The 23,975-nt window shown below is 45.9% G+C and overlaps 1 protein-coding gene across 1 annotated transcript in view; it reads left to right on the top strand.

Annotated features, from left to right (window-relative positions):
- LOC144175068 (cell adhesion molecule Dscam1-like) overlaps positions 1-23,975 on the top strand; it is a 322,844-nt gene that overhangs the window by 187,808 nt on the left and 111,061 nt on the right. The window contains exons 5-7 of the mRNA XM_077704109.1: positions 10,984-11,101; positions 14,170-14,345; positions 21,694-21,987. Coding sequence (XP_077560235.1) covers positions 10,984-11,101; positions 14,170-14,345; positions 21,694-21,987 — 588 coding nt within the window. The remainder of the gene's footprint in view (positions 1-10,983; positions 11,102-14,169; positions 14,346-21,693; positions 21,988-23,975) is intronic.

Here is a 23,975-nt window from a genome sequence, read left to right as displayed (position 1 = left end):
GCCAAAGGTTTGCTTAAATCATTTTAAATTTCCCGCGTTCCACTGCTCCAAACCGGGTGTCTCGATGCGAACGCTGCCGTACGGTGAAGACGCGCGTTAATCGAGGCGCCCTACTTCAACGTTTATAGAACCGCGTTTCCCTACTCCACGTGCGTTGCAAGCAGAACGTGGAACCTATCTAGTGGAACCTTGCGTAACTGTTGCCGGTTGATTTCTTAAAATGGCGCCAGAAGCTATAGTGGCGCGGGCGACAGCAGGCGTCGGCGGAGTGAATTCTTTTTCTGCAGTTAAAGAAGTATTTAATATCGCAAAAGTCAAGCACGTTTGTTTTTTTTTATAAAGGAACACTGCAAATATAACTTCTGTATTGATTTGTTGTCTCATATTTGCGTAATGTCTTGTTCTTATTCAACAAATTTCACAAGTATGAACTTTACACCGGACATAGACGGGTAGATTTAGCTGTGACTATATAAGACTATTGCGCAGACATTGTTTTGCTTTGGCCGGGTGGCTGAATCGAGTCACAGACAGACAGACAGACGGACTGACAGACAGACAGACAGACATACAGATATACAGACATACAGACAGACCAAAACTTCTGGGTTTAAGTAGCCCAAGAAAGACTATCGTCTTTAAAAACTCCTGGCTCATCACACGCAGAAATCGTGCTCAATATGTCAACCGCATGTAGCAAATACCCGTGTCGATGGTGCACGTGCAAAAAACAGCCCATATCTTCCAGTTTGTCACCAACGTTACGCAGACTGTTACTTGTATCCGATCCAATTCCGTGCACTCATATTACACCTTGATCCTTCAGCAGGCTGACTTCAACCTGCCTGATTTCAACTTGAACTTGAACGATTGACTTCGACCTGCGGCACACAGATTTATTCACAGTGACCTCAAATTACGCACTCATTTCGCCTGCTCCGCGCGTCCGAGGAATCGCACCTTCCGTAGGAACGCCGCCCGCAGCCTTCATCTCGACCTCTTTAAGCCGAGGAAACATGCTGCTTCCGTGGCATAACGTATGCGGGATCTACTTGACGACAAAGACGTATTTTGTACAAATTTTGTCGGGACCAGTAAACATGTTTTTTTTTTTTACGGGCCGTGCTCACGCACTGTTCGGGTATACCCTCAAAAACATTAGCGCATGCATCTTTAATTGATTACTGAATACTTGACAGCATAGAAGGCATGCGCTAGGAGCTTTCGTGCTTTTTCATCGCTAGCGCTAGTTCACTTCTATGTTTAGAAGTACCACACATACACCGAGGCGAACCGCTTGGGTAAAATTCCGCTGTATGAAATCACATGTAGTGGAATTTAGAGCAGTTTAAAACTTTCAGAGGCGGACGTCGCCCAAGAGTTCGGACGTTTTATGCTGCATGCAGAAACTTGGCAGGGTCTATGTCAGAAGATTGATTGATTGATAGGCTTCACTGAGAAAGAGGAAATAAGCCTTGGCGGGGAAAAGGGAATAAGGGGTGGGGGTGGGCAGAGGGCTTACATATTATCGAAAGGTGATAGTATTCAGTTCTTGTGTAGTGCTCTTGAGTACAAAAACACATTGAAGGGCCGTACAGTGAATCTGCAGAAACTTGGCAACAAGTTGCAGATCTTCCAGAGGGTGCACTGAAGAAGGGACTGGCGTTCACGTAGACTATTGAGTTTGTAAGAGAAAAAAAAACACACTGAGGGGCACTACTGTGAATGTGCACAAATGGGACAAAAGTTCTTCCGAAGGGCACATTGAAGAAGGGATCGTCGTTCACGTATCAGACAACCTTATAGAGACCACTGCGTAGTGAAAACCGCACAATTCCTTCAAGTAGGGGGGTGTCACTCCGAACTCTTAGTAAGTGTTCTTGCGCATCATTTGGGAGGGCATGAGAGGCGAGGAGTTGTTCTGGAACCCGAGCAAAGGGAGGGCATATCCGTATAAATGAAAAAGGTTAGAGTCAGTGTGGGATTGACAAAATGGACATTTTCAGGGAGAGTCGCTATGTGGATGAGTCCATTTACGGATGATATCCGGGCTACAGGCAGAGTTCGCGTAGACCTTATTAGCAAAACTTTCTCCTTGCCCATTCGGGCAATTGAGAGTAGAAATGAATCCTTGTCGCGATGCGTCAAATAGCCGTTTCCTACTCATCACCTTGTACTGTCGGTATTGCTGGGGTCAAATAGAAAGGGATGCATCCGGTTGTGGAGGAGCAGGCTCGTTGTGTGGTGGGACCGAAGAGGTAGCCATGGGAGGCTTGAAGATACACTCCCGGGCAGCAGTGTGTGCCATATGGTTACCTGTGGTCCCTAAGGTGTGAGCCGGGGTCCAGACCATGCGAATTTGAACATTTTCGCAGCGTAACTCTTGAATATTTCGAAGTATTGTAGTGGCCGTTGAATTTAAAGAAAAGGGATGGTTTAGTTCCCGAAGTGCAACATGTGAGTCGGTGATACTGCGGTATTTTCGAGACGGCAGATTAGAAACACAGATTTGTAGGTGTTGTAAAGCTCCGAGGATGCCGAAGAGTACAGATTCTTCAATAAGACCGTAGACTTTAGTAATTCGTCATGATCCGCTAAGCAGAGGCACATCGCGGCATATCCAGGCGATGGCCGCTGCGCTTCCATAGACGGCGGCGTCAGTGTAAATGTCTAATTCGTCTTCTGCCTTGTCTTGGCATATCTTTTTAACCAGAAGTTCTCTCCCGTTACAATTTACACGTAGACGGTGGCGCTGTCCCATTACTCCTAGAGGAGGACGTTCCCATGAAGGAGTGCCTCCGGAGAAGGACTCTGGATCGAAGACGCTATTTAGCCCGTCCCATTTCGCAACTGCTCTCCCTTGCGGAGAGCATTCTAGATGTTTCTGAAAACGTGAGACCATTTCGCCATATAATGTTTGAAGCGGGGGAAGAGGTACGGTGTGTTCAAGAAGGTCAATCCGAGTGTGGCGTGGGAGACCTGCAATAGTACGGATCAAGGATCTGTTGAGGATTTCTAAGTCCTGCAGATGTCGAGGACTGAGGTCGTAAATAGGAAAACCATAAGTAATGCGGCCATGAGCCACTGCTCTTGCTAGCACTTGGCATGAGGCTCGTTGAGCACCGCCGTATTTGTTGGATATTCGACTGACGACGTGCATCGTGGCAGGCCAAGTTGTGCGGAGATGTCGAATCCAACTGCGGGGGCTGTTACAGCGTCCAAGTTTCAAGCCAAGGATACGTATAGTGCCATTTTTAGACGTGATATCAGCATCTTTGATGCAGAGAGTGATGGTCTGAGACGGATCCGTGTGGCGTCTGCCATCGATGCTACCATCGATGGAGAAATGCCCAAATTAAAAGTAGATAACGTGTGAATCAAGCTAAAAACTGCAGCTTGTAATTCAATTTGCATCTCTTCTTTGGTTTGATAGTCCTGCGCTTCTGTCCAGACAACAATGTCGTCAGAGTAGATGGCAAACCAAGCAGATGATTTGATTTCTAGTTGCCGGGCAACTCTGTTCATGGCAAGGTTGAAGAGAATAGGCATGAGGATGGACCCCTGAGGGACCCCCCGATCAAGGTAATATGTAATTGGATCACGCCCTCGGCAACTTAGTCGTATGGTTCTATGTTGTAGAAAATTTCGAATCGAAGCTTGAGCCTTGCGGCTTGGGAATGATATGGCAAGCTCCTTCGGGATTCATTCTTGGTTCACTCTATCAAAAGCTTTATGCATGTCTAGAGTACAAAATGCGGTAAGTGCCTTCGGGAAGTGCGATTAATGACTCTCCTCAGTAACCATAGGTAATCATGGGTCCCGAGATTAGGTCGAAAACCCGTTTGTGATGGGTGGAATTAGTTGGGTGCAATTAGTGGTGGAATTGGGTGGAAATATGGGTGGAATTAGTGGAATCGTGTGGCAAATTAGTTGAACAAAGGTGTGCTCGGGGCAGTCGTATGCGCATTTATGGAGTGAGATGCAAGCCTGGTCTTCTTACTCTGTCTTATCGAGTCAATTTGTGTTTTATGCCAGTTCCCGGGTAGTTCCATTGTCTTTCACTATACGGGTTCTGGCGCCATTAAGAAGATGCGTTGTTGGGACTGTTTCTCAATTTGGTTTCGTTGGAATAGAATCACTTCCCCTGTTTGTACGCCTTCATCCAATCACAGACACAGTATCTCGGGGCCATGGAAGGTACAGCCTCCCGCATTTTTAATAATATAGCGAGAGCGTCGACCGACCGGCATGTCAGCGCCTTATCACGGTGTTCAGACGTGAAATGGGCGAGAGTACGTGCATGCGGATAGGGCTATCTGCTGATGAGTGTCGTCTGCTACGCTGTTTTTTTAAGAGTGGTACACCCCCTGCCACTGCATTTGAATGTCTTTATGCCCCACGCTGCTTAGCTACTTTTGGTGGTAACGAAACGGCCTTGGAAGATAAGGGAAACAGAGGGTGTGTTGCCCTGAGAAGAACAGCATAACAGACGACGCTCACACAACAGATAGTCCTATGCTCGTGCACGTACCCTCGCTTATTTTGCCGGTGGGCACCGTGATAAGGCGCTGACATCCCGATCGGTCGTCGCTCCCGCTATATTATTAAAAATTCGAGAGGCTGTACATCAAAAGTGTCACAAAGAGGTAGCCAAATAGGCCTCCGCATCCAAAATTCACCCTAGGCGGCTAGTGCCCTAGGGACAGAAAACCAAAAAAACAGAAATGATTGTAAGCGTTACACTCTTTTTTAACAGCAATCCCCTACTGGATTTCGCATAAAATTTTCTCATCATGCTTGTCGGGTTCTTCCCACCGGGCTGCTTCTGCCCACCATCTAAGGTTTCCCTTGCACTTTGGAAATACAAAACACGAATAAGCAAAACAATTACCCTCGAACCACTGACCATAAATCCTGTGGTTTCTTTGCGAGCTGTCTTGAAGAACCGCCGAGAAGTGCCAGTGCGCAAGTACATTCGCGTTGAAAGCACGCATGAAGTTCCCCTCCGGTATGATACAACGTAGCATTCCAAACGTAAAAAGCGCCGCAGTTGGGTTCGTTTCGCATTCTCGTGGATAAATATTAGAGAGCTGCAAAAATGCGCGTCAGTGTACACAGTGTGTAGTAAATAGTTTCGCGAAGGTAAATGCCACAAGGAACTACGATACGTTACACAGCTCATACAACTCCAATAGCTGCATTCTCGGCCCTCTTTTTTTTATACTCCCCTCATACTGGCCAATACTTTATTGGTCTTCTCTTAATCTCCACATTTACCATTTAATGATTATTTCTGCTGCCCCTGAACCTCAAAATGCCCATCACTCCTTTTATGCCCCACAAGGATTACATTTTTTGTGCTCTTTTGCAGTCTTTAGCTAATCGTAATTTTTCGTGTCCGCAGTTAAAAAATTCCCCGCATTTCCCCGAGGGGAAGAATGTGAAAGTGCGAATGCAGGAGTTGAATTTGCGCGGTTCGGTAATGTTCGCGAAAGAGAGATCACACACACACACAACTACAAAGAAAGAAAGATGCATTTATTCACAGACACCTATTTGTGTTGTCGTTGTACTTGATTGCTAGAGCGGATCTGAGCTTTGAAATTTCGTGTCAGTACTCCTTTAAGCGGGTGCATTAGCCCTTCTCACGCCCGATTCCTGGCCAATCCCCCACGTGGGTATGTGCCATGTCAGCGGCCAGGCAGCGCGCGCCCATCTCCCCCCGTTGCCAAGGAAGACGAGGAGATTCCTGGCCAATCCCCCACGTGGGTATGTGCCATGTCAGCGGCCAGGCAGCGCGCGCCCATCTCCCCCCGTTGCCAAGGAAGACGAGGAGCGCGCGCACCCGCAGCTGTTGCTATGTGGACGGACGGTGGTCACCGGAATTCGGGGTCGCTTATAAAGTGCATTCGCACTTAAAATACTACGAACTTTCCGAGGGCACGCATGTGAGCGCAGGACTCGCGAAAACCACGAGGCAGTTAAAAAAAACAAAAAAATGCTTAGCACTGGTGTGTGCGTGGCTCACGACGACCGCACAGCGCCGTTAGTGCATGTTTGTCACGCCAAGCATTTCCACTCAGGGAGATTGGCCAGGATTTCGGCGAACGCCCGGCAGTTAAAACACCAAGAAAATGCCGAGCGCTCCTGTGTGCGTGCTTTGAGAAAACGCCCCAGGTGCACGCATGTCAAATCAAACATACCCACTTAGGGAGATTAGCCAAGATTTGCCAAAAAAGAACTGCAGCGTTCCCCGCAATCGCGGCAAGAATTGCTGGGAACGAGAGAGACGCGTCATAACGTATGCCCCTCCAAGCTTACGTCCATTGATTATTACTTCAAAAAAAGGTAAGGAAGCCAGCACGTATAGCAAAAATGATGGAGTGAATGTTGCGGCGGTGACATAAAAGCAAATCGGCTGCAATCGTGGAATTACACCGTCATGGCGGTCATGAAGGTTGCGAACAGCTTCGCTACCTTCAAGTCTTACGAGCTAGTCTGAGCTTCCTTGATTCTTTTCTCTCTCTTTACATCCCACTCTTCCTTCCTCCTTTTACTTTCAACAAAACTCGCCTGCCTCTCTCTCTCTTTCAGTCATCTCTAATCGTGTCTCCATAAGCAGTTATCCTCCCCTGACCCTCCACTTCACCGTTCCCTTCCGAAACCTTACCTCACTGTCTAATTGCTGATACATACTTTTTCGCATCCCTTTCTCTTTTATCAGCCTCTATTTTCCAAGATTTCTGTATTTCGCTTCCCTTCTTACACTTCCCCCGACACTCCCATTTGTTCCTCACTGATATTCTCACCCATCAACTCACAGTGGATCACTATCCCATCAGTAAGGAGGGTCACCAGAAACAGTCCTGGATAAAGCAATTGCCGGACAGACTGGAAAAAGCATTCGCGTTTAGAAAAATTATTGACTGCAACGTATCACGTAATCAACATAGTGAACTGAAGGCATGATACACAGCCTCCGTGTGCAGCAGCTCCCACCACTGACTAGTTTTTTCTTTAAATTTAAACGGCGGAAACTTGGCGCCCTGGTTAACTTCAAAGAAACCTTAAGTGGGCTGAACAGGCCATAGAACAAATAATGATAGGAGTAATAGGCACAAGAAACGAGATTCCTGGATTAGGGAACCAAGCCGTATACAAGATATAATAGTTCAAACAAAAAGATAAACAGACTTGTGCTTGCAGCGTATTTAGGCGAGATGACAACCGGTCGACTACCATGGTGCTAGCGTGGAAACCGAGAGATGGCTTTAGAAAAAGGGTAGGCGAATGACTCGGTGGAGGGACTAAATACTAACTTTTGGGGGCAAATTATGGACTTGAGCGGCGCAGAAAAGGTGCGGTTGGAGGTCGATGGGAGAGGCCACCTTCGTTCGCAGTGGACGTAATGGGCAGTTGATCACGATGATGATGATGATGATATATTCTGTACACGGCTTTTGGAGGGCTAGATATGTTTTCATCGAAAAAGTAATTCCTCGAGTACATTGCACTGCTTTGTAATCAATGAGATGGAAGGTGTCAGTGAACCTGTATCGTTCTTGTTGCTGCGGCACTTGTTTCATTTTTAGATGCGAAGCATCTCATGCTCGGGGCTGTGTCCCTCCATCCCTCGTTGTCAGCTCTCTACTGCGCATGCGCGTCTCTTCAGCCCCGTGAGCGTTTGGGCTGACGTCAGCGCAGTCAACTACAAAAAGAAATACTTAGGCGGCGCCCGGTTTCGATCCCACGACTCTCTGTCCGCCATGCGAGGTACGTGGCGCTCTTCCCACTGCGCAACAAACCGAGACGGGAGCATGTGCTACGAACGCGCCTGATGTCTTTCACTCATTCAAACTACGTCAAGAAGCGACTGATACAACGAAGGCACGCGAAGCTGAACGTCAACGGAAACGACGAACTGAAAGCTAATGGGAACTTTAGTCGACCCCATGGCTGCTTCGCATACTACTCAGGGTTCCTCTATGGGAAGATGGTGTAATATTTTTAATGTATTGCTGCTCCTACATAACTCCCCACTCTCCTCTGTAACGCCCTTGGCCTTCAGGGTAAAATGAAAAAAATAAATAAATAATTCACCTTCTGCGTTGAGTCTGCCGTCTCGTTAAGTTGTTGAAAGAATTTTACGTAGCTGTTTTGCACAACGAATTGGTGTGGTGCTTAAATTATTTTGTGACCATAAGCCATGCGGGAATCCAGGTATTGAGCTTATTCTCGAAATAAGTCCATCTGGACGGCATCCCTCCTTCTCTAAACCTGAGAAAAAAGAATTGTGATATTGCTTTGTCGAAGTGAGAAACGCTGATTGAAGCCGATATAAGATGGATGAAAATTTGGGAGATTTTTTTTTTCTTAAGGCCACTGTCTAGCGACGCGGCTCGTGGCCGACTGACAGTGTGGGGTCTTCAAGTTGCGAGCTGGTCGGCCAAATCTCCTAATTCTGGGGGGAAGGGGAAGCTATTGTGTCTGGCGCAGCTTTCCAGCTCATCACAGTTCTTGCAGACATGATGGCTGCGGATTTGTTCATTGTTATACAATTGATTTATTGCAAAGCTAACAGTAGATGCTTGCTCTGTACCCAGATTAAGGAACCGAGTACTCTACTATGTCCCGGAGCTATAGAATCTTTCAGTTTTATACCTATTGGCAGTCGCGTTTCGCGACCAATTTCACAAAAGCTATACAGAGTTCTACAAATTACGTTAATAGTGTTCATATCAAAGTCAACTCGTTGCTCTCTGCAAGGTATTAAATTTCCGCTATGGCTTTGCAAGATTTCGAAGCAAGGCCGTTTGTGTGAAAAAGCTGAATATGTAGGGTCATTGCATGACCTATATTTAAGAGGGATAATTAGATTCTAGCATGTTCCAAGAAGAGATGTTGTAGAGGGTGTTGTCGGTGGTATATGGTGTACGATTAGGTAATTGGTTGCAAACGTATGTGTTTGAAGTTGTCTCGCACAATATGCGCTTCTATAAGGGTGACGGACAGGTGAGAACGGGGATGGTATATTCTTGACATGTGAAAAAGGTGGAGGATTTAAATGCAGCGGAGTGTGATCGGAACAAAAGTAGGGGGGAGTCGAGGTTTCATTTCCCTGTTAAAACGCCCGGAGTGTGTGATTGAGAGCAGCGGCGTTGCCCCGCTGACCAAGAACGGAGTAATCAGCGGTCGCTATCTTTTCAATGTGGAAGAGACGCTGGTTTTACAGGATAGGATTGAAAGCCGTATGTGAGATGCGGACTTTCTGCGAGCTACGGCATGATTGCTCTCAGCTTTTTAGAATGGTCACGTAGTCTGTGAAGTGCGGTGGTTCTGAATTCGATGTCTGTTTCTTCGGTTGTAGCACAAATGGCGTTGAGAACGGTGAGTATACCGTTAGGGTGTCGAAGCGCAAGGCGGTTATGGCCAGTGCATGTGCTAAGGATGGATCTATTTTGCGGTGTACATGTAGTGCGTGGCACATCTGTGGTGGTGTTTTACAGCAAATATGTTTACCGGTATCCCATGCTAGCATACCCCACATGCGTTTGTAGGGGGACTACCCTAACCGGGGAGGGTTCCGTGTGCAGGAAACGGGGGCAGGAGGGAGGAAACGACGCGGCAGCAGAAGAGTTGCGAGAAAAGTTTGGGAAACTGTGGCGTCAATTAAGGCAGTCGAGAGGCGAAAAGGACGCAGTGCCGCAGCAGCACAAACGCGCGGATGGGAAATAAAAAGATAATAAACATTCTTATCCGTCTGGCATTGGAGAATTTTCTCCGGGTGGCTTCCTCACTCCTGGACTCCGTTTCTTTTAGCTGCTGGTACTGCACTCTCAACCAGCTGCTGTTGGATGACGATGGAGTAGCTGGAGAGGGCACGCGCCCAAAGCTCAGGTGTACTCAACCGTTTAGGTCGGCGAAGTGCCGAACAACCACGCTCCCCCGTAATTATAGAGAGTTCACGTAGCTTCACACAAGCAGTTGATAGAGGAAAGAGTGAAGAACAATGGGTTGTGAAGGCCAAGTTGGAGAAGGCGGCACGTAGATGTAAATGCTGCGACACCGAGAGCACTTTTTGGCGATATCAGGATAAGGAAATGTAGTATAGCGTTCTTTGTGCTTGATGTTGTTGAAGGGAGTGCTTTTAAAGATTCGGCGCCTTAATGACTTCTTATAATCGGTAAGTGTGTCTTCCTCGGAGGCCATAATGTAGGACGCACATTCCTGAAGTGAGACGTGTGAGTTCAGTTACTCTGATGTGGAGTTGAGAGAGGTGGTGAGACCCGGATCAGTGCGTGTGTAAGCTGAAGTAGAATACATTATTTGTTATTTATGGCTCCTTGTTGTGGAGTAGCGTCCGCGCGATATCTGACTTTGTTAATGATTGAAAATTGATTCGCTGAGTTGCCTATATTTTATCTCCAAGTAACCTTTGTGTGAAGAATTACTAAAAGCCGTATTTGCCAATAGGACGCAAGGACCGAATGAGCATACAGAAATCTTTCGCCGGCAGAATCTGTACTCTTGTAATAAGATTCTTTCAAACACTGCGCGGATAACTACCGCCTGTTTCCCTCTGCCATTGTCAGGAAATAAGAAACCATATTTCTTACATATTTCTATACTGGTAACTTTCGCAATAATTGCATCTGCCTACGGACAAACAGAATGCGGCCCTTCGTTTTAAACAGAATAAAACGAGCACGAACATCTGAATCAAACTTCATAGCTGGCAAGAAAGCTTTTCCCGCTTTCAGCGTGATCTGGATTGGAAAGACAAAGAGCTGGTACGTCGAGGCCACTACACTTCGGAATAAGTCAAGGGAAGTTAGTGATAAAAGGAATGTTTATTGACCCGAAATGCGTGAGATAGTACGAGATGCTTTGCCAGAAGATGAAGAACAGCTAGGCAGCTTAAAATTTCTATTGTTATTTTTCGTGTTGTGTTCAATGATGTTGCCTCGGTCTCTATCGTTCCAGGTGCCGTGGCGGTTCAGATGCCCTCCATACTACACCGTAGCAGCAGAATACACAGTGACCCGGGGGAGACTGCTGATCTGGTGTGCGTGGCCGAAGGTTTCCCTGTTCCCAGATATAGGTGAGTGTGTACGAATATAGATGTCTGGTAACTTTCTCGATTCACTCAGAAATGCTTTCTTCCAAATTCCCTGCTTCGCTGTTCGCTGAAGTACCCTTAACTTCGCATCTGGAGTACCTGAGGAAGCAATGATTAATTTATTGAAACAAAAGTTATCCTTTATAGAACTTATCGTTTTTCTTTCTCTCTCTCTGAATGGGTACTTTTCTCTGTTCACAATGAAATAGGAATGTTAAATTCGTCCACATCATTAGTCGAATGTTGTTTTATCACTACTTCCTCCTGTTTCTCCTCCTGGTATGGGACATACGCTTGCACTGAGATTAACCCTTTCAGTAAAATGAGTGAAGTTTTAGTGCTTAGCAGGGTTTTTTATGCTTGCCGAGGAAACCAAGCACAAAGATAAAAGCAAGCAGAAGTCATCCTTTTCCAGTGTACCACATTTAATGGGCAGAGGAGGTTTGCTGTCATCTCAAGGGGGTGCACGTCCGGCGGCCACATCGGCTGCGGCTGCCCCGAGAATATTGAAGTGGCTAGAATTCCTGAAAAAAAGCACCGTGATGTGTGCCTTTATATAAAACATTTCAATTTACGTACACCAGATAATAGTTGAGGTCCCTTCGCATTGTGTGTTTTGTAGACGCTAATGTCGTATAGAGAAAAATTGTGGAACAGTCAGAGAGCATGTAAAAGGGTCAACCGAATGGCATAACGATCCGCGATAGATGGTGAGGTAGGATGGTATAGCCTACGTATGTGGCAGTGATTCCGTTTCGTTACATCAATGCTTCTGTAGACGTTCTGCCATCAGAGTCTGGATGTTTGCTATTGTCCTGAGATTGCCGTATAAATGCAAAGCGAACAATGCTTGGCGTCTACTTCCAAAAGCCTATGGCGACACGAAAAACACATTCGCTCTCTATGACAAAATAAGCGGTTTTCAACATAATAAATTTTTCCCGGGTGGAATAAGATGCTCCAAATACAAAATAAATTGCTTTTCGAACTGCGACATTAGAGAGATCCCGCTTCAAAAATATTCTTACTAATTACCGAAAGACGTTATCCTGGCACTTTGCAGGGATGACAAAACAGTGGCCGTGAGTATGCTGACTGCATTTCAATAAGTGGAGCTCGGCAGGAAGCAAAAAACGGGCTATAGCTGTTGGCATTTCAAACATGGGAGATCATTTATACAGTGTTATAGCGTGGCGATTTGATTTTCCAGTGATACAAGCAAGTTACGTCAACCCTATCACTTACTTTAATTAAAATTTGATAACTTGATCCTAACTCAACTCTTTGTGTTCCAGGAAAACTTGCCAATTAGTTAGGTTTTACAGCTCAAATTTTACAGATTTTTTTACTCTGCTGCTGCAGCCCCAGGGAACTGGCTCTAAGTCATTGTCCATTTTGCGTTGGCTTGATCAGCACTAGCCAATCTGCAGAGACCAGTCGATAAGTAGCTCACTGGTGCCAGCGAGTTCTAAGAATCAATCAAGGCGCCACTTCCTTGGCTTTGTGTTGCCTGATTATCTTGCTTAACTAAATGTAGTTCACTGTAACCCCAGCTCACTTGCCATTCCACGACGCCCCTTTTATAAACCCCGGAATAATGGTTTATTGTTCAATTAATTTTGTTGCGACCATTCGATGCCTTTCTGTTCTAGGGTGAAATAGTTTCCGGTTTCCTTACTCAGTTTTCTCCACAATACCTGGCACTACAATGGCTGCTTTTTGGCAGGCAAGTAAGCAGATGAAAGATCTGAGATTTTTATCTCCCACTTCCCTTCGCATCGAAAAGAGGTCAGATGCGGAAACCGTGGAAGCGTCGTGGTCAATTTGTCTCCATTTCCCTCCCTATTACCCTCTCCGTCTTAATAATGTTCGCAATATGTCTTTCTACGAAACCATCAAAAGGCTTACCGACAACAATACCGGCCCTCTGACGCCAGTCCGTTCGTCGACGCACCTAGGTTGATATTCATGTGCCAGGTTCAAAGTGCGTGATGTCGATTTTTTTTTGCCGTATCAGCGCAGTAAGAGACGTCATTTAAATCTTTTTTTCCGTGTCATTCATTCAAAAATCAGTTGTTCGGCGTGAGAATATAACCCCGGGCACTTACAATCGCTTTTATCGAACGTACGTAGACGTCTGTTACGCTGTGCGGAAGGCGTTATTGGGAAGTGCTTTGAACGCCAGTACACCGACACAGTAGTTGTCATCCTTCTATTTACGCTCGAAGGCCCAGCGTTTCGTGTAGAATTTTCAATAAAATCCCAGAAACGCCTTTGCTGCTTTTTTTGTTGTTGTGGCAAACTCTCCTTTTACCAAGCAGTCCTCGCTGTGTCTTTCCAAAAGACTTAAACTAGAAATGAAAGAAACGGCACCTTGACCGCGAGAAAACTTTTTCAGGCGATTTAGTATTATGGCTGCTCTATCGTTCCTGCAGATTCAAGCTTATTAGTGGGTTTAAAAGAATACTTCTTTATGCGAATACGAGTAAGTAGACTGTGCTGAATATGCATTAGTATACTGTGCTGAAAATATCTACACGCAAGAGTGTCTCTTCTTATTTGTTCCTGAATCGCCGAAACCGTATTGTAGACTGCATACGCAAGCGGCACCAACGAAATGACCGCGAGTAAAAAACCTAAAATTTTATTAGTAATGGTATTAAAATGGACGCGCCATCACGCAGACGTTTTACGACACAGTTCCTGACTGCGCCAACCTGCAATGTCGCAATTCCTTTATTTTTCAAACTGTACATAACAGACGTAGAGTTCGGGGTCAGTTTGGTTGCTGCTTAACAAGAATATTTGGCAGGTTACCGTCGTATTAGTAAGAACTTATTTCCTATAAGCCGCACGCATACATTCGGGTGCAGAAATAGTTACGTTGAGCTCCAGGAGATGTTGATGGGTAAAACCCACCCATGGCCTTTAGGGAAATTGCTGCATCGTGGTTGTCCGGTCTCTTGCAATGAAGGTTTCATATCGCTGATTTTGTCCAATTCTGATTTTTCGCATGGTGTACCTGCAAATCGCCACCATCTGGCCCCCAGCTGGTTCAAGAGGGACGGCCAGAGGATGCTCGCGCTCGAAGAGAATCCCCGTGTGAGGCAGCCGGGTGGAGTTCTGCGCATCGGCAACGTGGTTGCCAGCGATGCTGGAACCTACGTCTGCGTCGTTTCCAACAGCGTCGGAGAAGCACAGGCGGAGATCGAGCTTATCGTAACCCGTAAGCAGAAGGCGCTTGTTCTGACTTCCGGGTTAATCCAACGCGACTAGTTGGATGGAAGCCCTCGCCGCAGGGTAAAATGCGGATGAATTTAGAGGCATCGCCCTGTATATGTTTATATGCCGGCTTTTGATGCATAGCATTTCTGAGACTGTGCACGTTAGTTTTGGGGGGTTCGCACTTAACTATTATCTGCGCTTTTTGTGCTGAAAACAATTTAAACCACTAGCTTATCCGGGTTCCCTTAATGTAGCTTGAATGGGAAAGCTTTTGGAAACACTGGCCCTCGCGGGACAATTAACCGTTTTCAAATTTTCATTAATTCGTTTACTTTGAGTCCAGTATTCGATTTATTTATTTATTTATTTATTTATTTATTTATTTATTTATTTATTTATTTATTTATTTATTTATTTATTTATTTATTTATTTATTATCCGCAGTTCAAGCGGCAGCTCGTGGGGGATGGTTATACAGACCGAGAATAATACCATGAGAACGTGAGATTATACTGAGCATTACGAGCAGAAAAGCGCATTGTACTATAGACCGTTCCATCGGGGGGGGGGGGGGGGGGGGGGACGTACTCTCGCACTCAGCGGTCCCGGCGCGCGGACCGCCTTTCCTCCCTCTGGAGTGTGCGCGCGCCGATCACGGAGGCCTGGCGCGGCTGCTTCTTTGCCTTGACTACACTTTGTAGGCGTCCCGCGAGCGGGTTTACCACTAATTTACGCATTATTTTCATTAAATGTTGCTATCATAAATGAGCCAGACAAGGAGCTTGTGAGTTGCGCACTTTAAGATTTTTGGCAATTTTGTTCCGCTGAGCTCTTTCTGTGCACCTACTTTGGAGTAGTGGCAGAAAATTCTTCAACCTTCTTTCTAAACTAAAATGTGTCACTAAAACTTGCCTGCGCCGCAGCTGGTATTAGTTCAATCTCCACAGTTGCTGTAGTCACATTGCGGCATACGCGGCTCCAGGTATCACGTGGGCTGGCGTTGGCGATTTTCACAGTGGCTACTACCCCCCTAAGATGTCTCATTCTCCCGCCAATCTGAGGGGATGCGGGGAAGAGGTTATTGAAGGGGATTCCGCCTTCATTCTTCCCCCATCCCCGATTCGGGGAAAATAAAGTTGTTCATTCACTCACTCACTCCAGCCAAGAGTTCAGTCTATTTCCCAAATGTGATGTCTCTTTGTCGGCAACATCAAACTAGGCAACGAAAAAGCAAACGCTTGTCTGGTTGCGCAACGGCGGACGCTTAATAAGTCCTTATGACGCTCTGCAGGAGCCGTGTTGCCTATTTTATTTATGTTGTAAATTAGTTGCAGGGCTAAATTGTGCTGCAGAGCAGCTTGGAATTCCAGAGAGAGGAAGTTTTGTTTATAGTTGGCGGCAATGGTGGCTGAGGGTGAGGTTTTTATATATCGATGATTTAATACAAACTATGTAATATGCCAAATAGTTACTAAGTTTACCCCAAACTACCTGGATGACACCCTGCAGGGATATGAAGCCAGAACTCTGTTACACTGACACGCGCTTCCGCTTGTTGCCCATTAGTGTAGAGCGTGTCACGGTTATATCGTGTTAACAAACATCAGTTTTTGCAGTAAAGCGATCAAAGTACCCCCTATACGCGATCCCGGGCACACACACGCAAACAAAATAAAATGTAACGAAATATTGCAAACGTATTTTCGACACGCCATCGTTTACGCAGCGCGGACCACGCTATCTCGAGATGAATTTCCGCTCCACTGCGGCCTCAAAAGCCGCCAATTTAATCCAGATCGCTTAAACTCATCCTATGCAACAACTTTCCCATTTAAAGTATATTACGGAAAAGAACCTAAAATGCGCTATAACGAAAAATTCACCGTGACGCCGCTGGCGCCCATGCGTCGCGGAGCAAACGCCCAAGCCAGCAAATCGGCCAGCTACCAAACGGCGCTGCGCACGCAATATGGCAACGCCCTCATTGGAACGGTCTCTAATTTTATAATAATAGTATTGCATTTCGAAGCAACCGATTATCATATATATGGTCGCGGTATCTGTTTTAGGGCAATTCTATTCTCCTTATGTGCTGAGTGAGTGACTCAGGATAATATCGTTTGGGGCTTTGTTCCATGCCAAATTTGTGAGAATGATCGATCCGGCGTGATACGCATTGCAGCGGAGGGCTTATTTCGCTGCCCGTGCGGGATAATGCGGCACCTTCTGGAATAACGTGAGACGATAAGTCGTTCGACCGGTAGCTAGAAACAGACTCTTTTGATGGATTGGATACACTTCATGTTCACGGTATGGTATCAATTACAATAAATAAAGCCAGTAAGAGTTATTAAGAATAAGTTCCAACAAATGACATTTGCTCTGATATACAGGCAGTGAAGCATGGGGCCCCTCCGGGATCGATAGTAGGGCCGTTATTATTCATAAACATATCAACGACGTAAACGGCATACATAACTCTTCCGATCTGGTAATGTGCGCTGATGACACTAATACTTTTATCTCTTCCCGTTCATTATCGGCGCTTAAATATAGGATCAATGCTTATTTATTTAAATTTCCTGTTTCGTTGTATGTAAGTAAGCTTAGTTTATATGTAAATAAAACGAAATGTAATATTTTCAAGCACATCAACTCCGTGGAAACTAATTGGCTGCATATTCGTTATGAAAATATTACAACCAGTCAGGTTTCTTCCCCAAAAAAATTCGGTGTGTGGTTAGTGAAAAACTTTCGTGGTCTGTTCATATGAAAAAACTTCCTTCTGAACTAAGTAAAATTATTGGCCTATTTTCACGGATTTGAATCTACTAAATGTTTCGTTAAAACGGTATTTGTATAGTGCCCTGTTTTCTTTAGTACTTTCTTATTCCAATCTTGTTTGGGGTACGACCACGTCTTCAAATTACCACAAATTATTTTTCCTGCAAGAAAGAGCAGTGCATGCTATTGAGGGATATTATAACGTACTGAGGGATATTATAACATATGAGGGATAACGTACGCCAACTTTGTTTGTTATACACTGCATATTAGTAGCCGACCAACTTTATTATCTGCGGCTGATTCAATACTTTCCCCATATTTGCATGTACTGTGTTCCTGATAACAACACGTTACAATCTCCGCGTGGTAAAGCTAGGGTTTCTGCGAACACGAACAAATAACGGGAAAAACTGAGTTTTCAAGCACCCACGCCTCAAACGAATTCTCCTGTCCTGATGAGTTGTTTTAACTTGAAACATGCTCAAGAAAAGAACCACACAACACCTGATTCAAAGTACAATTCTGAAGTAAAATCGTTTTTCACCGCCTTCGAGCTATGTGCGTATGATTATGTATGTGTTTACATTGATGCTAGTGTATATAAACATTTCTATGTGTTTCTCACAAGTACCCGAGTCGAATGTTTTACTTTATTTCAACCGTATGTACGAATTCTACCTGCACAACTATCAATTTGCTTTTTGCCTTTTATTTTGCACTTGTGTATTCTTATAGGAGTTACTGCGTGTATATTGGTATTGTACAAATGATTGCTGCACCTTCTATGCACTAAGTGGTTTTTGCGTTTATATCTGTATTGCCAACTCTCTTAGGATACCGAGACCTCGTCTGGCATAAACGCTATTTGCCCCCGTGTCTTCTATGACAAAAAAATACACTTCACTTCACCTGCTGTAGAAAAATACAAACAATCAGCCACTGTACCCTTAGCACTGCCGCGTTCCCTGATGGTGCAGCTAGTCGAGAAGCTGCCTACATCTAGGTGTGAGTATGGTGTTTGTGTTGATGGGTTCTGGAGTTGATAGCGGCGTCCAGTCGGATGTGTCAAATACATGAAGGGACTAGTGCCGAGGCCGTCGCCGGAAAATAGGGTTATCGTGAACGGCACCTCGGGACATGCTAAGCCAAGTGCGAGCGCCCCTTTATCTAGGTGCTCCAGTTGTTGATGTTTACATCCTACAATAGTTTTCTTTTATTTTATTTGTTGTTTTGCTTTGCTTTTCATTTATCCACGTGCGGCTACTCTCCGAATCTGCGTTGTTAACTACGCATTTCCCGATGCACTGCTCGGCTTTCTTCATCTAACTCCTAACTTCAAGTTCGTTCAAAACTTTGCCGACGAGTCTTCGTCGCTTAACGCAGTGCCCTAATGGCAGATTAGAATGTTATGTGAGCTGACTGCTCTGCAGAAACAGATAGCAAGGAGGGGCCGCACAAGCGTGGATCAAAACACGTCGGGTGATGCCTACTCCTTCGTTATTCTGTGCAAAAATTTCAAAACTGGGATAAACTTGGTCAGTCAGCTTTAAACCACATTAACAGTTTGAGAAGATGCCAGCGATGTAAGGCAGGAATAACAGAAGTGCTTCAGCCTAGTGGTTCGGGTTTTTGCGTTGTGTCGTCGTAGTGTTTAGCCGTGCATAAACATTGTAAACAGGTTTTTTTTCTTTATCATTTCTTCAGCGGCTGTCCTCAGGGCACCTACTAAAAGCTAAAATCACATAAATATGTCACATCCAAAGTGATGGATGGTGCTCTCATGTAATTACCGCGGGTTGAGCCTCCATGGGAATCAAAACGGCCAGTCACCGTTCTGCTTTCATGAACTTCTGCCCTCATGTCAGATAATGCGGAAGCACTTTTCAATTAAAGTGCACTTCCGAAACCTTATGCACTGCTACAGCAGGCTTAACTATGACAGCCCGCTGCGAACTTTTGGTTTAGATCCCACAGCACGACTCTTTTTCGGAGCAGCCAAACAAGGCTTGTCTACTTTTGATATGAATCTTGTTCTCTTTATTTCATTTTCCTCTGCTGAAGTCACCAGTCCATATTATTAGCGTGCCGTTAATTATTCAGGGTAATTACTGCGATTGCTTTTTTTTACTTTCAGGGTTTTTTTTACCCAAGAACGCCCACAGTTCGAAATCACGCAATGTGTACGCAGCAAAAACCAGTTATTTCTTATAAAAAATAAGATCTCCAAAACACGCCGAGCACATCAACACAATATTCCCATTTACATATGAATACAAAGAAAGGAAGTAACACCTTTGGCGTTCGTACAGCCAGCAAATGAAAAGTGTTACCATACGAACTATTACTGTATATGAAGGCAGCCTTTGTGATCATAAAGGTTGTGGGTCTTTGTGAACATAAGAACATATCCACGCACATTCTGCTCGCGTTCCCCTATTGACTTCGTAGACACTTGCCTCCAGACAGGAATGAAACGCAAGGTGACATTTGTAATGGGATTCACTTTACTTTTCTTGACTTTCTTATTGAGAAAACAAAATGGGCCGCTCTTTTTAAGCGAAGACTATATGGCTGATGTTCCATTTATTTTTAAATGCGGAGCATTTCTTAGGCTCGCCTGGTCCTCCGTCGTTGATGGCGGCGCCGTCCACACCCTCACTGCGCATGCGCAACTCTCCTCCTTACACCCACAGCTCCGCGATACTGCACTATAAAAAAAAAGAAATAGTTAGCGGCACCCGGTTTCGCTCCTACGACTCTCTGGCCGCAACGGGAGGTACGCGGTGCTCTTACCACTACGCTACAAATCCGGGACAGGAGCAAGTGCTACGAACGCGCCTTATGTCCTTGACTCATTCAAACTACGTCAAGAAGCTACTGATACAACGAAGGCACGCGAAGCTGAACGTCAACGAAAACGACGAACTGAAAACTTTAGAGGGGGATGCGGAATTTCCCGCGGGAAAGCTCTGGCGGGAAGCGCCACGCGCCTTGCAGCTCAACCAGCCCCGTCCGCAGCGCCTCTGATGCTGATTGTGGCAGGATGCCCCTAGGGATTGGCCAACCAAAGAATCCATCACGAGATAGGTTCGCGTTCAACCACCGTCGTCATCTTCCCGTAGGGGAACCTCCGAAGAAGAAGAACGAGAAGACAAAGCTGCGAAGAGGAGGGCGTGTACATTGCTCTAAGCCGGTGCACCAATTTCAACAACCTTTACCTCACCAAAGCTGACGGAGACTACCGATTCTACCACACAGACAACATCGACAAGAACACGATGGACGAGTTTCGGCGCCTCGATAACCACCGCCCACTCACCGTAACACAACAGCACTTGCGTGCCTTTGCCACGGTGTGGACCAGGACGCGGAATTCCCTCTGGCGCTGGTAAAAACCAGATCACTCAACATAACGGCACCACAATGGAACCACACGTAACTGCCACGACGCTTCGCATCCTCATCACGGTTCCCCACGGGAAGATGGTGTAATTTGTCATCTCTCCAATCAAATTCCCGAAGCTCCACGAGCTTATCAAGCGCTTGCCATCCTATACAGAGCCAGGCGTTGGAAAAAGAATGTGTTGATGTCGGTACCCTAATGTCTGAAATGGCCAATGATTTCGATGCGGACCGTGCAGTTCTAGAACACACCGGATCTTCCTTTTCGCTAGGAGAGGAGAAGCCATTTCCATCATTGATGCTTCTAAACTCACAGGATGGCATGGTCCGAATGCCTGAAGGTCAGGTCAGGGTTCGAATAATTTCTATTCTGCGTGTGCGAAAACAACTTGCGCTAATCCGACTTTACCGCGAATTCTCAGACGAAAACCGCTGGAACTGCGTGTGTCTACTCAGGTACGCCTGGCGTCACCGTTAAAAAGAAATAAAATTTATTGTCACAGTCTCTGCAAAAATTTTACAGGAATTGCCGAAGAGTTCTGTGTCACGGATAATTCAAAGAATAACCCTAATGTTTAACAGTGATCAAAATATTTCACGGCTGTGTGAAAAAAAGGCGTTTTCTTTACCCTGCCGGTGCAAAACATTTCAGCCTCACTGGAGAGGTAAGCTTGTACTTTGAACTGTGGCGGCACCCCAGTAACTCGGGCCTTCTGCTGCCGCAGCCGGGCGCTACAAGAGCGATGGCGCTGGGGCGGAGCGACAAGCGACGAGTGCGGGCCACGCACCGTCGGTGTGCAAGCAGCCATGAACGCCACGAGAATGGAATTAAACGGGGCCCCTGTTTTTGGGAGCATGGCAGAGCATTCAGACGTGTCTCGGCTAGTCTCCCTGTTACGTTCCAGACAGAACTTTCCGCGGCATATGAACTTTCGCAATGGCCTAGAAAATTTTGATAACGGATGTACCGTCCGCAGCAATTCTGTGTCACCTTTGTGTTGTGTGATAAAAACCTTCACAGCGCATCCCCCTTTACAAAGTGGAATGTATACCTTCCCTTTTGTTGCATTGCTGCTTACCCTCCAGATCAGGCTCACGGCAGAGCCTCGTCAACTACAAGCATGAATATTGATCTCTGCTCTTGTTCTATGGCACTACAGCCCCGCCCTGGGTGACGGTGAGCCCTGCGCACGTGCGTGCCGAGGTGGGCCACGCTGCCGCGTTCCGCTGCAACGCATCCGGCCTGGACTGGGCGTTGGACGAGACGAGCCTGGAGTGGAGACACAATGGACGGCGCTTATCGTCGGTCGGCATTCAGAGCGCGCTGGGCGGAGCCCGCTCCCGAGTCCTCCACCTGCCTTCCATTCGCCGACAGGACCAGGGGATGTACCAGTGCTTCGTGCGCCTCTCACCAACACGCACCGTCCACGCCGCCGCCGAACTCATCGTCGGTGGTGAGTAGAGTGGCGACCAGGTGACCAGAAACGCCTGTCGGGCTTCGGCGTCAGCACACAGAAAGCCTCCTAAATGTCGAACACGGCATAAAAATATGAGTAAAATATTAGGTTAACAATATTTACGAGATTTGTGATTGGTTGGAAATCGACCCCAGGGTTCTTCAGCATGCCATTTCCTTGCGGATACGCATCACCGATGCCACTCTGGCTTGTTGGTTTTAGTTGAATAAATGGGGACTTCATGAGGTGTTGCGGCCTCCAACTTATAAAAGTTCGACAACCGGTAAAAAACAGCGCAACGTATCACTGGCTAGATGTGCCTTGCCACGTTGTTACGCTCAACAGGTAAAGAGTTAACACGAGCCTGACGTTATAACTACTACTGCGGATTTGGTTGGAATCGCCAGTGTCGGCAACGGGATGCATAGCACTTGCATCGCATTGAATTCGGGACTCGTGAGACGGGCAGGGTCCTCAAATCAAGGAGCTTGCGCTTCTAGGAAACGCCTGGTCATAGTGCGTGCACCCGAATCTTCAAGGCAATAGCCGCAATCTTGGCAGTAAGTTAAAAGTGTATGTCGACGCATGTAGACCGCATATTCAGAAAGTGGAAGAACGCAGAAAAACGAGGAAGAAGTATGCATACTTCGCCGTAGAACGTCTTGCTAATAGGTGCAATTTAATTCTCAGCGACATTGTCCTAACGAATATGGTATATATCATCATCATTACTATCATTATCATAAGAGCCTATTTAGGTACGCTTCAGGACGATGGACTCTCCCATTGACCTCGACCTGCTTCTGTATTGCGCTGCCCGAGTTCATACTTTGCCTACTAATTTTCTTATTTCCACTCTCCGTCGATTTAATGGCTTTCTCCTCCTTGTAGTCCCCTCTCACGGTGTCCATTCTGTTGTCATCATGGTCCACCTGTAGTAAGTTACTCGTACTATGCCGCCAGCATAAATCTATATCTTTCTATGAAGTTTAACTTCCTTGCAAGCCTGAAGCCGTGAAGACTTGCAAGCTTAGAATTGTTCGAGTCGCCGTATCCACATCGCCATAAACCCCATTGGGCATTGCTCCCACCCCGTACGAACTGCGGCTATCAACTCCTTTGATATCAACTACCCGCCACCTTAATCACACTCACTAAATGAGGGTATAGATTTTGTTGAGTGTACACTTTACTTTTTACGCAGCTTACTTCCAGAACAACAGGTTCTTCATACGAATTCAGGGTTATTATTGTATTGTGGTCTTTGTCGATATATCTTGATTTGTCTGTTTAACAAAAAAGCTTGGTCTGGTTTATTAATTTCTTGATGAGTAGCCTTATTTTGTTTGCGTGTACGTTTTATTGCTTTCTTGTCAGTTACTTCGTTTTCACTACGCGTAGCGTGCTATTGAAGGTAAGTCGCGCTTGTTGTGAACACAGAGACGGGCACGGGAAACAAAACGTACACTTTCACGTACGCTTTCACTTTTACGTCTTCTCGTGAAAGTGCAAATTTTTTTCCGTGCCCGGCACTGTGTTCACAGCAAGCGCCACTTACCTACAAATGCATGTTACACCGACTAGCCCGACATCAAGCTTTAGTGAACGTAGTGTGCTAGAAGTTCATTTCCTTATTTTTCATTACGCATAGCGTAGTACAATGTCGAATATTTTTCTCACTACGCACAGCGTAGTTGAATGAAAAATATGCCCTCCGTTGCGCCGTGCTCACCCTGCCAGCTTTAAGGGTGGTGGCAACTCCGTCAAGCGACTTTGCTTTTACTCCGACCTCCCACTTCACTTGTATTGATGGAAATAAAGAATATTACCATTGTTAGTATTGTAATATTATTATGATATCTTCTAATCAAGTTTGCTATCTAACGAAGGATCCTCGTTCCCTGTCCCTAAATGTTACTACTACCATTATTAATCCAATGGCATGTTGGGCGGATCTAAGTTTGCTTTGAAGTTGTTTTGTAATG

Source organism: Haemaphysalis longicornis, unplaced genomic scaffold, assembly GCF_048455015.1.
Source record: "Haemaphysalis longicornis isolate Haplotype H1 unplaced genomic scaffold, Haemaphysalis longicornis Haplotype H1 scaffold_3, whole genome shotgun sequence".
In the NCBI taxonomy this organism is placed as follows: Eukaryota; Metazoa; Arthropoda; class Arachnida; order Ixodida; family Ixodidae; genus Haemaphysalis; species Haemaphysalis longicornis.
The sequence above is the reverse complement of the archived record's forward strand: the minus strand, read 5'-3'. Positions and strand labels throughout refer to the sequence as shown.